Source organism: Neopelma chrysocephalum, unplaced genomic scaffold (assembly GCF_003984885.1).
Source record: "Neopelma chrysocephalum unplaced genomic scaffold, ASM398488v2 Primary Assembly neopelma1_59, whole genome shotgun sequence".
Lineage (NCBI taxonomy): Eukaryota > Metazoa > Chordata > Aves > Passeriformes > Pipridae > Neopelma > Neopelma chrysocephalum.
This window is the reverse complement of record NW_020897714.1, coordinates 19,672,828-19,687,514: the sequence shown is the minus strand read 5'-3', so window position 1 is coordinate 19,687,514 and position 14,687 is coordinate 19,672,828. Positions and strand designations below refer to the sequence as shown.

General features: G+C 43.3%; 1 protein-coding gene across 7 annotated transcripts in view; it reads right to left on the bottom strand.

Moving 5' to 3' along the window:
- Nucleotides 1-210: 210 nt before the first annotated feature.
- Nucleotides 211-14,687, bottom strand: part of RBFOX2 (RNA binding fox-1 homolog 2) — a 109,353-nt gene continuing 94,876 nt past the window's right edge. For 4 of the 7 annotated variants that reach the window (XM_027680355.1, XM_027680352.1, XM_027680351.1 and 1 more), the window contains exons 10-13: nt 7,540-7,582; nt 2,548-2,636; nt 1,535-1,607; nt 211-402 (exon numbers count right to left, since the gene is read on the bottom strand). In XM_027680355.1, coding sequence (XP_027536156.1) covers nt 358-402; nt 1,535-1,607; nt 2,548-2,636; nt 7,540-7,582 — 250 coding nt within the window. In that variant the 3' untranslated portion in view covers nt 211-357. The other 3 variants (XR_003533706.1, XR_003533704.1, XM_027680354.1) reach the window with 3 other exon arrangements.

The window sequence follows — 14,687 nt, the reverse complement described above, 5'->3', positions numbered from 1 at the left end:
TCTTATCACTAATTGCCTTTTCCGTGATTGGTAGGATAAGCTATGCACCAACATACAGACACGGAAATGCATTATTTTTACCACAGTTTAAAAAAAAAAACCAAAAATGAAAACAAAAAAAACCAAAACAAAAAAAAGAAAAGCACAATCTTTGGAACAAAAGAATTAAAGGCAGAAATTTAAAGGAAAAAAATACATATTCAAAGAACATAGTGAGGTATAAAAAAGTATTTTCTCTTTTGTTTTTTTTGTTTTTCCTCCTCGACTTGCTATAGAGTTCCTCTACTAGTAAATATTGCAATAGCCAGGCCTCATGACTTGGGGGGGCTGTCCCACTTGCAGGGGGCTCACGTCACTTCAGTAGGGGGCAAATCGGCTGTAGCCACCTCGGTATAAACTCGCCTGTAGAAATGAAACGGGAGAAGAAAAGGTTGTTAGGAGAACTGTGAAGTGATACCCAGGACAGCACCCAAATGCTTTTGGAAGGACCAATGGACCTGTCCTGACACTGGCCCACCACCATCAGCACCTCTAAGAAGCAAGAGAGAACTCTGTCTGCAAATCCAAAGGCGTGGCTTAGGAGAACATGCTCATGGCCAGCCAAGCTGGAGGTGAAGTTTGGCAAGTCTTGTGGAAGGGAGCTCAGTACCAGAGAGGGGACTCACGAGTCCTAACCTCAAGCTACTTTTTTAGGCTGCCTTTATAAATAGATAGCAGACACCAGGACTTCTAGGATGCTCTTTACCTCACCTTAGGGTGATATGATGACCAGGTACCCTAGAATCACCTGCTTTTCCCTCACTGACCCTAAAGAGAATCCACATGATGAGCTGAGGCTCAAACAGAGGTGCTACACTGCAGTTATCTATTTTTAGGTGTCTTTTTCTCTGAACACATTTGTATTCCAGCCTCTGCAACAACTTAGCTACTGCGCTGGCTAGCAGATGGGCAAGCGTGTGTTTTCAGCAAGCTGCTCCACTCCTCTCTGATGCCAGCATACCTCATTTCTACCCTTGTGTAACTACTGCTGGCAGGCAGGACACCGCATCCTTCCACTAGTGGAAGAGGGAACCAAGTGAAGCAGCTCTGCTGCAAGATGTCACAAGAACAACTTATTCCCTTGATTCCTACAACTGAAAATGGCACAAAAGGGTGTATTGAATCTCAAACTATTGCTGATTTTTGCTCTATATATCACTTTGATACAGTTCTACTCATTCACCAGCAGTGTTCTGGCTCCTGGCACTTCTGGTCAGTTTTAATTTTCGTTTTTCATTGTTTCATTCATTCATTCATTCTTGCACATGGCTGATGTGCAAGACCAAGTAATAACTGGCCTCCTACAACCTGGTTCCTTTCCTAGTGCACACACACATACAAATGCAGAACAACTGGGAACCCAGCATTGCAGCTAAGGACCTCCTCCCTCAACACAAAAGTCTTTCTGGGTGAAGTTTCACTCCCTTGTACCCAGTGAACAGCTGTTCCCCACGCTGGAAATGAGAAACAGCACAAGAAAGAAAATCCCACTTACCACAGCGCCAACTCCGTAGCTAGCGGCAGGGGCAAGGGCATGGTAAGGATCTGCTGTGTACACCCTGCCATAACTGAAGAGAGGGAGAAAAGATATAAAAAGAAAAAAAAAAAGTCACTCGGGAGGGGCAGAGAAATAGCTGTCTGACCACAGGTAATGGAAGAAGCAGCATGCCCTTCCACACACATGTATGCACACATGCACACACAGGCACGCAGGCAGCCTCTCTGTGAAGAGAACCTATGGGCATGCTGCCATGCATCGGTATGAGATGGGCAAGAGAACGGCCTGCATGGAGGTATATGGTAGAAGCCATGAGCTTGACCTGTAGGGAAGAGGTCATCACCTTTGAAATGACAGCTAGTATATCCCTTACCTCACGTGATGCAATTTGGGAGGAGAGTGACTGCTGGCGCTAGCGCTACTGGCACGGTAACAGCTGCTACATGGAAAGCAGTGAGGGATTCTCCATAATGAAAAGAGAGCATAAACTTTAATGGTCTCGCATGTGCTAGGATTAAAACACGGCCTCACTGCACAGGAGATGAAAAATCTTAAGGCAAGCACTCTGATGATGACAATCCTTTGTATCTATTCAGAGCTGCATGTTACAGCATCCTAGAGCACTGCATGAGCTGAGTCATTTTTTCTTTATGGATGGGGAAAGAACGCACCCAGTGATTAAGCAGCCTGCCCAGAGTCACAGAGCAAGGAAAGCCAGATCTCTGACTCTGAGGCTGTAACCGCAATGCCTCCTTTGTGCAGAGAATCACAAGGATAGGGAAGAGGGTAGGATTTGTGCCAGCTCACATACACTGGAGGGCAATACTGTCTGGGAGTAGAGACCGTGCATTCAAGTCTTTCGTGTTGGGTTGTCCATGCATGTGTGCGCATGCGAGTGCAAGAAAGACCAAAAAATGAGGGAAAGAAGTAGAAGTTCTGTAATGGATCGATGCTTCTTGAATCCCTGAGCACAGCAAGCTAGCCCCCGTGGACACCTGCCCCTTACATACCCATCGCTGTAAGCTGCTGCAGCGGCTGCAGCGGCTGTGGCTGCTGTTGCAGTAGCAGGCTGTGCATATCTGTAGGCTGCGTATCCACCCTGCAGGAGAGAAGAGAACTGACTTTACAGATACCTGTCCACCCACGCAGAGCATAAAAAATGAAATTTAAATAAAAGTCACACACATCACAAGGAGAGGAAGTATTTCAAACTGCATCAGCTCCCATGTCTTGTCTATCGCAAGCATCACCCATTAACTCATGTATATTCCTTTCCTTAGAAGGACCAGGGAGGCTCTTCCACTACCCTGTTTAGCAGAAAAAATACACTGAAGAAGACTCAGCATGGTTATAACCCTGCAGAAAATGCAATTTGGCATGGAGGAACTGAAAACCAGAACAGACCTGAAATCTTGCATGTAACGTAATTTTGATGGTCCCTTCCTCTTAAGCTGGAGAAATTAGAGGTGGACACTTTCTGTGAAGTGTGTATTTTAGAAAGGGGATCATTCAGAGAAATTCCTGCATTTATTTATTATTATTTTTTACCCCTCTATCTCTTTTTAAGCCAGGAAAACACAAAAGGCTAGAATTTAATTTAGTCCACATGTGCAAAAGTATCAATAGCCAGAGAAGCCAAAGAGCAGTCAGGAAAAGACGGTCAGAGAAGACAGTCCCTAGTGGGTTCAGGGCTGTCAACAAGCAAACTGACATGGAAGTCAATCAGACTGTTCTACCTTCCCCTCCATGTGAAAAGGACACAGGTCAAGGGAAATTATTCCAGAGCAGTCTGTACTGCTGCTGCTTTTCTGCCCATGCTACACACTGTAGCAAAGGGGCTTACACTGAGCAGAGGTAGTTACTAAAAATGTGCTTACAGCTGTGTTGGCAAAACATGAATCCTGACTCAGAGAAAGACCTGTGAGTCTTCTCCTGGAACTCCCACAAGGAGCTCCTGGGGCAGAGCAAGGCTTGGCCCAGGCTCTGCACACCCTGCAATACTGAAGGGTCAAGGCCAGCCACCTTTCAGGGGCAAAGGTGGCACAGCAGGAAGCAAAGGGGACTCTGAAGCCCTGGTTAGGTCTTTTCTTACTGGACACTTCTGAACACATTTTTGTTAACTTACAGGGGAAGGGGGTATGGTAAATGAACCATGGCTTTAACTTGCTTGAAACACAATGAGTCATTAAAAAAAAATCAGAAAATTCCAGATTGTTTCTGGCCTTTTTTTTCTTTTTTTCTTCCAAATTTCAGGGTTTGAAGGAGCAGAAGGCAGAGTTATGCTCTTCACCTCCAGAATCAGCTCAACATACCTCTACCACTTATACATCCTTTGCACATATGTAACTAAGAGTACAAGATCAGCTCTACCAAAGAACTGTGTTTGCTCAGCAGTGCTCAGTTTCGGGGCTAGGTAGCTTTTAAATTAGAAATAATGATTTTAAACTAATTTTGGTTGCTTTTGTGGGGCCTGCATTAGTCCCATGGAGGCTAACATGCTATCAAAAACATGTTTGCAGACCCTTTCCTACTCCAGAGGAAAAGGACCTGCAGCCTCTTCAATTTTCTAGTTAACAGAAGAAAAAGCAACACAGATCTACACCTGTGAAACATCATCACATGACCTGGAAGAGGTATCATGTTGCAGTTTTGCCCTTTTAATCTCACCTGGCTGTTTCAAACTCTGCATTGTGGATTGATGGTTTGGGGATGCTTAGCTTGGTTTTGCCATGGTATCACTGCACCATTATTTCCACCTCCAAAACACGATGGAGGCAACTGCAATGAGGTGCAGCCTTAATCCAAACCAAACCTTCAGCGATCTCACCAAATTAAAACAAGACTTCATATCATTGTTATTGAGTTATTCCCTTAGGTTTATCAGCTTCCTGAACCCTTGATCTGTTACTTGGGCACAGCTAAGAGGCACTTTGTCCTGGCACCACCCTCTGCAGGGCAGCTGACTTCAGCATGCACCCTGATTCCCACTCTGCCCCACACTTGCCAGTCACATTTCTGATCAGAAGCCACTTCAAATGTGCCTGGCACATACTCTGAACATGACAGCAAGATGCAGTTTGAAACCAAAAAGGCTTATCATGTAATTATCTTTTAACTCATGTCTCTCATAAAGGAAAAAGAAACAAAAACAAACCAAACCAAAACAAAAAAAAAAAAGAAGAAGAAAAGAAGGGTTGGAATCAGGTGTGGGGGGGGGAATGGCGTAACATTTATTAATCAAAATTAAAAACTAAGCATGCTGACATCTGGAGCTAGAACAACCAGCAAAGTCACCACGTTCAGACTCATATTGGCTAGTTCTATCCATCCCAGCATTCTCTTGGGACAGCAGTTCGCCCTAGGCTCTACCACAAGCTCAGTGAAGTACACAGCCTCAAGTACTAGAGCGTGCAGCCACAACAACCTGCTATTACGGAAACAGTCAGTCACCACCGGAGTTAACATTCCAACCTCAACGACTCCCGCAGCCTCCCGCCCTCGCCCCCCAAAATGGCTCCCACCCTAGCCCTGTCCCACACCACAATGTTAATAATTATAACAAGCAATAACCCATCTGTTATATCAGAGAAGGGAACAGAGACTCCACTGAGAGATTTAGAGCGGGATGTTAACATTTCTTCAGTCAACTGCACAACAAACAAAAAGAAAAAAAAAAAAACAGGAGAAATAATTCATTGGAGAAATGAAGTTAAGAAATAGCTGACGTGTATTGCTTTTTAACCATGCACTGATGCAAAATTGAAGCTACTGGTTATTTAAAAAAGGAAAAAAACCAAAAAAATCTCAGGATAGAGGTACACACGTACAGGCAGACCTGCTCAGTTCAAAGCGATCTGCAAAGTCTACTTATGTGTACTTCAAATAAAACCAAAAATGGGGATTATAATGGCCATGGTGCATTCCTGTCATAGGAGCAATGAGTGGGGACAGCTGGGAGATTTCTGACACAGGGATGTATTTAGCACGACCAGCAGGTCCAAATACACCAAAACAGGGTGAAGGAAAGAGGAGGAACTATTGCAACTATTATTCATTATTTCATAAATCCTTTCACCAAGCTCTGAGACCTGTACAGAGCAAAGCAGACACTGTACAGTTGCCTCATCCAGCTGATGCTCCTGTTCTCCATAACCCAGTGCCCACCTACATAATTCCATAAATGTATCTAAAGCCCTGCTCAGTTTGTCCAATGCATCAGATATTTTGTCCTGCTATTCCTGTTCACACAGAACTTTTAACTGATATGCAGAGCTCATCCGTAACCTCAGCTGCACAGTCTTAAAACCCCTAGTGATTTCTGGTGCCGCTCGCTTCAGGTACACCAGTAAATATAAACTATAACAGAGTAGAGCATCTGCAATTAAGAGGAACAATCATGTTTCCCAATTAAATAAATAATTATTTAAAAAAAAAGGCCCTTGCTAGCTTCACCACATTCCTCCAGTGCCACACAGCCAAACTGCAACAGAAGACACCACTGAGGGACAGAGTGCCTGAAACCCAGGACAGCCATGCAAACTCCCACTCCATCTATTTGATTCCACAGGGACCCACCTAGGTTCAGTTTTTTAAAATCTTTAGCCTCATCTCAAAAGAGATGAGTCTGTCTGAGCTGCTTGCAAAGAGAGACCTTTCCATCATTGGGACAGTTTAATCACTGCCTCCACAAGGAAACAGGAACTAATGAGAAGGCTTATGCATTTTTACTGGGCAGTGACAACCAAAAGGACTGTGCAAATCAAGATTATACAGGCTTTTGGATTGTCCAGGGAACATGTGAGAGAAGAATACAAGCCTAGATGTTGCTTATATTAATTCAAAGTTCTCTTTCTCTGGCTATCTGGCCAGTGTTGCTGGGACTATGCTGAACCCTTTCCCCATGTAGCACTTGAGCCTTCAGACCTCAACTGCCTGTATTAGTCAGGTATTCAGAAAAGCCCAAATTTAAAATGACTCTTCTGTGATGTTACTGTCCTTGGCTCATCAACAAAGCAATTTTTTTTTAAAAAAATCCTTCTTTAATGTTAGATGACAGCTTTTTCAGTACTGTCTTATATTCTCTGAAATAATACAAACATGGAAGAACAACATACACAGGAAGCTGCAATCCCAACTAAAGCAGCATTCCAATTACTGAGCATGTTAATGTACATAAATGAGCACAATGCAATTCAGCTCAAAATAAGTCCATCTTCTCTTCCACTCTTCAGGTCCATATTAGGTGATCAATCCAAAGAGGGGAGGAAATCCAACACTACAGCTTACTATGCCAGTATATCCTATGGTATAAGCCTCCCTTTTTTTTTTCCCTTCCTGCCTTAGACAGGCACACAAAGTATGTTGCTGGCCCTCTTTACTTCAAAGAGCCTTAATACCCCTAAGGCACAAGCATACACATAACCCTGGAGAAATGTGTAACTCATGGTACCAGTTAGATACATTTGACCACCTGCCAAGTTTAGGCAGCAAGCCCAATTTTAGGATCTTCTATTTGTCATCTCTCAAATGTGTCTTCTCCACCCCCAAACTGCCATATAACAGATTTTAAGAATCAGAAAGGGCTAGAACCCCTTCTGGTATTTCTACATTAGAAGGGTGGCATATGTGCACCAGGAATGAACATGAATGAATTAAAAGAGGTGACAGGACAACGGTGTCCATTGCAGCAGGTGCTTCTAACATGGTAATGGGACAAGCATGACCTTGTTAACCCTTCCACTGAATTTATGTTTTGTTGGTTTTTTTTAGTTTTTGTTGTTTTGGTTTGGGTTTTTTTATTTTGAATGAAATGCCACTCAGTATGAAATCTGGACACACGCCACCCTGCTACAGCGGGGGCTTGGATCACACGTGAGTCTGCGCTGCCCTAAAAAAGCCTCTGTTCCCATCTCTAATGTGGTGCTGGAATGGTTAGTATAATTCAGTTTGTTCCACTGCAATCCACAATCTGATTGGTTGGCAGGTCACACTGGCACTCCTACCTGAGGTATTTTAGCGCTAATGATTGGTTCCTGTAAGACTATTCTATAACAGAACACAGGAAGAGCAGTTCAAAAAAACACAGCTGTGGAAAGAAACAATCATACAAACAGCCCGCAGCGGGGCTCACCAGCCTTTTCTTTCCAGTGGATGCAAGCACGCTTTTCACAGGCAGGAGCGGTCTTCGCATGGGTGGGTTTGTTTGGGTTTCCCCCCCCACCACCCAGATTGACCCCATTGTAGAAGAAAGATAACCTTTCTTATGATCCGAAATGAAGCCCTCTGCATCCTGGGGCAGGTTGTTTTATCAATTCAGGTGTCTTGCCAGAGTGGGACGCATCCAACAACAGATGGAATGCCTTCTTCATAGAAGAAATGGCTAGCAGGATGGTTGCCCCAGGAAAGAAAAAAGGAGTGAGGAAAAGGAGGAGGAGGAAAATGAGAAATCGGTGCATAGCATATATGCAGAAAAAGCAGCCCAAACTTGGGACACTTCCCTTTCATCTTGCCTACGACTAACCACTCCCTGCCAGCTTAGCTCCTTTTTCTACCCTTCCTTCACACAACCCTATGGGCTCAGACATCCTAAGAGAATCGCAATTTAACTTGCCCCCAGTCCTAACTGAAGTAACCTCTGCCATCCCTTCTGGAATCTGGACAAGTCTATCACCAACCAGAGGGATGGAAGCACTGCAGTGAAAAGCACGACAAATCAGTGAGGCACAGGGACACTGCAATCATTCCACCTGTGACAAAGAAATTGTTTGGAAAGGCAATTTCAAGTTTGGATTATGATAACTTTTCCTGAGCTCCACTGGAGGGCTTTGAGCAGCAATAACATAGGGAAAAGCACCACCATCTACCTTGATGGAGTCCCCTCTTCTATCAGTCTGCTTTCTGACAGAGAGACCATAGCCACCAACAGCAGTCATCAGAAGTCCACCTAATGGTTCTAACCTGAGTTGGGGGCTTGCTTTTGTGTTACTTGATGGTAGCGCACTGCAGCACCAAGTCGTTACGGATATTCTTCATTACTGAAGTCTCTGTCCTTAAAACATGTTAAATAAGCCTCTCTCCCCACCTGCAACAGAAGCTCTGAAGGAGCTTTCTCAAAAGAAGCAGGGAGTAACCCTGGCCAGTCTTTCCTTTCAATGTGGCAGACTCTTAAACGCCACACTGAGGAAGAGGCACTAAGCATCACTCATTTTCTTGGTTACTTGCTGTAGCAAAGTGAGTGGTGGGTAAAGCTAGTGTTTTAGACGTGAAGCAGGAAAACCCAGAATCTTCTGTTGTCCTTGACACAGTTTTATAAAGAAACACTTGACTGGGCAGATCAATTTTTAAAGGACTGCACACACAACAGTATGTGTAAGAATGAAGAAATGCACCCAGTATCTCTATGCTCAGAGAACACATCTTCCAACTGGTGTACCTGGGCTGAGAAAAGCACCTTTACAAGACTTGATCCTCTACATAAGCCAACAAAATCCAAAAGCTAGTTCCATCCATTATCCCGAGTATAACCCCAGGATTCTCTTTATAAATGTCAGGAATAACACCTTCAAAGGAATGGGAATGTGAAATTCATGCTGACAACTGTGCCACTACCCAGTACAAAACCTCCCCAGCTCCAAAGAGCTATGACCTACAACATCACAAAAGGAAACTCCGCTAAAGCTAGGCAGGCCACAAGTTGCAATGGCAGTAGTGAACCTGAACATATTTGCTTTGAAAGGCATATTCCTGCTCTGCAACAGTTCTCCCTCTCCCACTTTTCTCACTGGCCAGTTCAAATACCTCAATCTACAACCCACCTAGGTAAACATAGATGCCCTGGAGATTTGCAATACAGACTGACTGGGTAGGACAAAGACAATGACAGGACAAAGTCTCCCATGGTATCACAGCTAATTCCCAGACAGGAGGAGGCTGCTGACTCTTGTAACTGAACATCTCAGTATATTTGTACTCTACAATTCCCCAAAGAGATGAGAGAATCTAGCCTATTTAGGTACCATTTCTACTAGCAAAATGAGATGTCAGTTTTCACTCTAGCATCTCAGTCTCCATTTTTAATCAGTCCCAGTGTCTTCCCCAAAGGGATAATCTCCACATCCCAGTGGCACATGAACATTTTTAAACATACAGCTTGCGCAGTTTAGTGTGGGCTGCACAAATCAAACCTGAAAGGGCCCCAAGAGGGAAGAGAAAGGGGAGGGTGAAGGGGGAGAAGGAAAGGGAAGGTCTGAGGCTAAACCAGTCCTGTTATTTTTATATCCAAATTATGAGAGAAGTGTTGAGAGAAATTTTAATTTGCTAGTCGTCTCTCAGGCTGATTAGTACCAGTGTGTGTGTGGGGGACAGGACACCCAGTGAACTGACCCTGGCAATGATCAGGAAACCCAAAGGCTTAGGTCTTGCACCCAGGGGCAAGCGCAGTGACAGAGAAGCATGCTTGCATTCCTAAATATATAAATATATATATCCACAAGGAAGAAGAAGAAAATTAAAGTAAATGATATTTAAAAAAACAAACCAAACCAAACCAAACAAACCAAAAGAAAAGGAAAACAAAACAAAAAAAGGCTGGCTTGTCAGGGGTTGGGGACGAGAAGGCTCCGGTGTGTGTACTTACATAGAGGTCAGCACCGTAAAATCCGTCCTGGTAAACCACACTGCAGAAAATCCACACAAAAACAAAAAAACAAAAAAACAAAAAACAAAAGAACAGAAAACACATTCCGGTTATTGAGGACGGCAGCATGCACATGCGTTTTACACAGGCAGGTGATGTATGAATCCACAACCTGGGCTTTTGGCAGGAGCAAATCAGCAAGAGAATGTGTGTGCGCACGCACGCTAGACGGCTCCAAGTCATCTTCCATGGCATGCAAAGGGAGAAGGGGCGGGCAGAGGGGGAGACAGTATGCGAAGGAGAGAGGGAGGGGAACCACCATCTTGTACAATAAATATAGACTCAAAAAGATCTGATGTCCTGAAGAAGAGAAACAAGGGTTTAGAAACCTCCACTCTTGGTTATTTTCCTGGAATGATTTTAGTTACCCCCTAAACACATGGAAACATTGGCTTCCTGAAGTGGGTTTGTGAAATTGAGGAGCCCCTCAGAAGGCATCCCACTGGGGCTGGAATCACCTATGTCAGGAAGTGTGGTTCAGAGACTTGTGCCTGATTACACATTTCAGGCTTCACAGGGCTGCATGACTTTGTTTCTGACATCCATACATCACCTGCTTTTACCCTGCACATTAGACATGCGATAAGATTTGGCTGATCACACAAGCATGCAAAGTATTATTATTCAGCATCTTAAAGAACCGATGCAACACCTCAGGAAAACAAGTCAATCAATTCTGATCAAAGTAAACACAGAGAAATGTAATTGAAAAGAAAAAACCAAAAATACCCACAATGCATTGCTTTCACAAGCAGAGATAATGAGCTAAAAAGGTTAGGTGACTGGTCCAAGGTCCGAGAATTGAAAGGTGCAGTGGGAGTCCCTGGTAGTAACAACCTATTCCATAGCAGAAAGGAGCAACTGGAAGGGTTTCCATGGGATGGTGCTTTTTCTGCTTTAAGCCATAGTTTTCTTTCTCTCAGAACTTCAAGCAGGAAAACTGTTGAACAGAGCCTGGGGTTCCCAAAGAGCTGCTCTTACCAGAGCATTCACTAGCTTAAGACTCTGCAGCTTGCTCTGGGGACAGGGGTTGGGGAGGGATGAGGAAGGAAGAGAGGGTATGCCCCCCACCCATTTGAGTTCAGCCTGTGCGTCACATACTGAGGAATTTCCTCCTGCTTTGTCCTCTGAATAGCTCTGCACAAACTTGCTCAAGGTTTTAAAAAGCATTAGCCCCACCATCTGTGATGTTCATGGATCTGATGTGTATGACTTACCCATAGCATTAAGGAAAAAGAAGGTATGGAACACTAGCTATTCTTTTGACTATTATTTTTTACTCATCAGATAAAATGTGAAATGCTGCCAAGAGCCTGCCACCCTCAGACACCCATCTATTGTAAGGCACACACACGCAAAAAAAGCCCAGCAGATCTTGCCAAAATTCTGCATGCTATTACTAAAAAATAAAATAAAATTAAAAAAAAAATCTTGCCATGTTAGCTACTGCTTGAATAATTTAGTCTTGCTGTCTTCCCCAGGAAAAGTACACTCCATTCCCAATGGACAAAGTTACTGTAGTCTCCAAGAGCGCTGGGAGCAGGTATGAAGATAGAGACCCTTGTTAGAGGAAGAGGGGAGCCACTTCAGCAGGGAGAAGCAGGCCATAAGATCATGTTTGTTGAAGCTAAATTTTTACAACCACATAACAAAGAATTTGGCTCCTGGGGCAGTGACTTACATTGCTGGGTTCTCTATCTAGGACCAGGAGTGTTTTAGCAGTGATACTCCACCTGCTCCTGCAGGAAAGGCAAACGCATGACAGAGGAAGTGACTTGGTTTATGAACAGGTTAGCAGTTTAACAGTTATTCCGAACACAATCAGTTGGATGAATTACCACATTGGATCAGGCCACTATTTCTGTCAGCAAGAAATGCTAGCATCAGCTCTCCAGAGAAAACTGCAAGGAACACTAATAACAGGTAAGAGTAAGACTTCTTGGATCAAAATAACCAAGCACACGTGCATCCTCCATCTCTCCTTTAGTTAGGACTTGACTGACATCAACTCCCAGGGTTGAAATTTAGCAAGGTTTATTTATATGCTAGAATATCCATATTTGTTGCTTCTTAATGCTTGCAAAAACTGAGAGAATTCCATCATTTGAGAACCACAGAGGCCATTCTGGTAATGTAGCCTGACCAGAAGCATAAAGCAGTCCAGCAGCCCATCAAATCTGTGTCATCTGCAAAAAACACACTAACTGAGCTAAAACACATCCACGGGAAAAAGAATTATGCTGGTTTTGTAAAGCAGCCAGCATATCACTTACGTGTACCAACCACAGTTGACTGTGCTGTAAAAAGAACCAAAAAACCACTCCAAACCCCCAAAGCTCCCTGCTGCCTTGTACCTAATCTTTTATCTGCTGTGGCTTTGAACCTGTGAATCCTCTATATATTTACACTCCTAGACTAAATTACTCTTTACTAAGGCAAGTCCACTCTTCATATAGGTACTTAATGACCATGAACAAGTCAAAGACTAACCTACAGTTTGAGAAATAAAATTTATCAAGCTTATTTAGCTTTCAGAGTTTTACAGTAGGCAAGTTTTTTCACACTATCTAAATTCTTACAGCTTTTGGTCTGAAGTGTAATTTGTCAGCATTCTCATTTAAAAAGCGTGGCTGCTACAAATTAGGGCAATATTCCAGTACAGTTTTTACTCATGCTATATATCAGAGGTCTCCTTATTTCTACTGAGTGGTATCTCAGTTATAAACTGAAGGTGGTATTTGTATTCAAAGTCAGGCTCAGGTGACTATCTAACACCATCTCCAAGAGTCTAAGCAACTGCTTTCTGAGGTATGGATTGCCTTCCCTGGATAAACATCCACAGCCATACAAAAGTATGGAAATTCCACATACACATTGGTAAATCTTAGTTTGAGTTCTTGAAATAAATATTAAACCATTAAGAGCTATGATTTCTTGCACCTTCCTCTGGTCTAGCACTTGACACTGTCAAAACTTACTCTAACCTGAATGGCCCTCAGGTCTGATCCAGTATGGCAATACCAATGAGCTTTTATTAATCTATATTCTGTATTTTTAAAATTCTGCTAAGCTCTCAAATGCAGTGATACCATTAAGTTTTGTAATTTAAACACCACTGAGGTTTGTGAAAACCAATTCCTTCCACCAGGTTTGAGTTAACCTGCAGCCTACTTTACTGTCTTCTTCCACATTACTCACTATGTCTTGGTCACTCATGTGTTGCTGACTGATCTTGTAGTGTCATCTTTCCACTGGCCAGGAAGAAACTAACTGATGCAGGGCAAGGTGTCAGGAACACATGCCTGTCCCTGACCCCATGGAGGTCAACAGTGCCCACATGGAGCAGTGGCTGTCCAGGTTACTGCAACATGGAATTGAACAGCACATTTTGTATGATTCCACCAGGAAACAAATTCGGTCTACAAAATATCTTTTGGAGACTCAGACGACAAAAAACACCAGCAGTTAATTACACCCCGGTGCTTGGAATAGGGACAGTCCTGGGCCATGTGTGAACCTGCCTTGCTTACTGCTGCCCTTGTAAATACTACATAGTGTCCTGCCCATGAAGACATGGAGTCAGTCAGCACGGTTAAAAAAACTTGATGCAATGTAAGTAAATACAGACATGAGACAGTATTTGGGATGGCTAATAAATGGAGCCTGGCCCATATTCCAAATGGAAATAAACCTTTTACAGGGACTCAGGCTGGATTTATATCAAAGACAAGCCCTCCCAGTGCCCCACTCATGACAGCCTCTTGCTAAGAAAGTTTAGCCATTACTCCCAGGGGTGAAGAGCACATTTCCTCTCCCTGGTGCAAATATTTCATATTCTGCTAGACGGCAGCACTTAGCTCAGCTTTGCTTCTCTGTTTAGCTGTGGAGCACTTCCTAATAAAACTTGACTGGGTTATTTTTAGAGCAACAGACTAGTTGTAGGTCAGAGATTATGGTTAGAGGATAACATGAACTAGAAGTGGTAGAAGAAAGAGGTGGATCTGAAAACCCAGAAGAAACACTGTTCAGAAGACCAACATTCAGACAGGAGGTTTCATTTAACGTCTTCTGGCGAATTAAATACAAACATTGTCCAGTTTTGCTCTCCGGCAAATCTAGCAGATACACAACCACTGCAGCTTGTTTCCTCGAGCTCCACTTTAAATATCAGACTGGACTCTAAAAAGAAAGGGCCACAGAAGCTCTCACCACTTAATCTGCTATTGAAGGTGCTGTAAGTTTATCAGGCCAGCTCCCTGCACTGATGTGTGTGGATTCCACCTTCCTTTTTAATAAAAGATTTGTGATTTATTTTCTTCCCTTTTGGGCCTAGTCTAAAGAAAAAAAAAAAAAAGGGTCAGTCCACTTCTCTGTCTCAGAGGATTCATTCCTACTCCTGTTCTTTCTGAGAACATTGTCTGGAAAATATGGCAAGTAAAACTCCTGAGACAATAT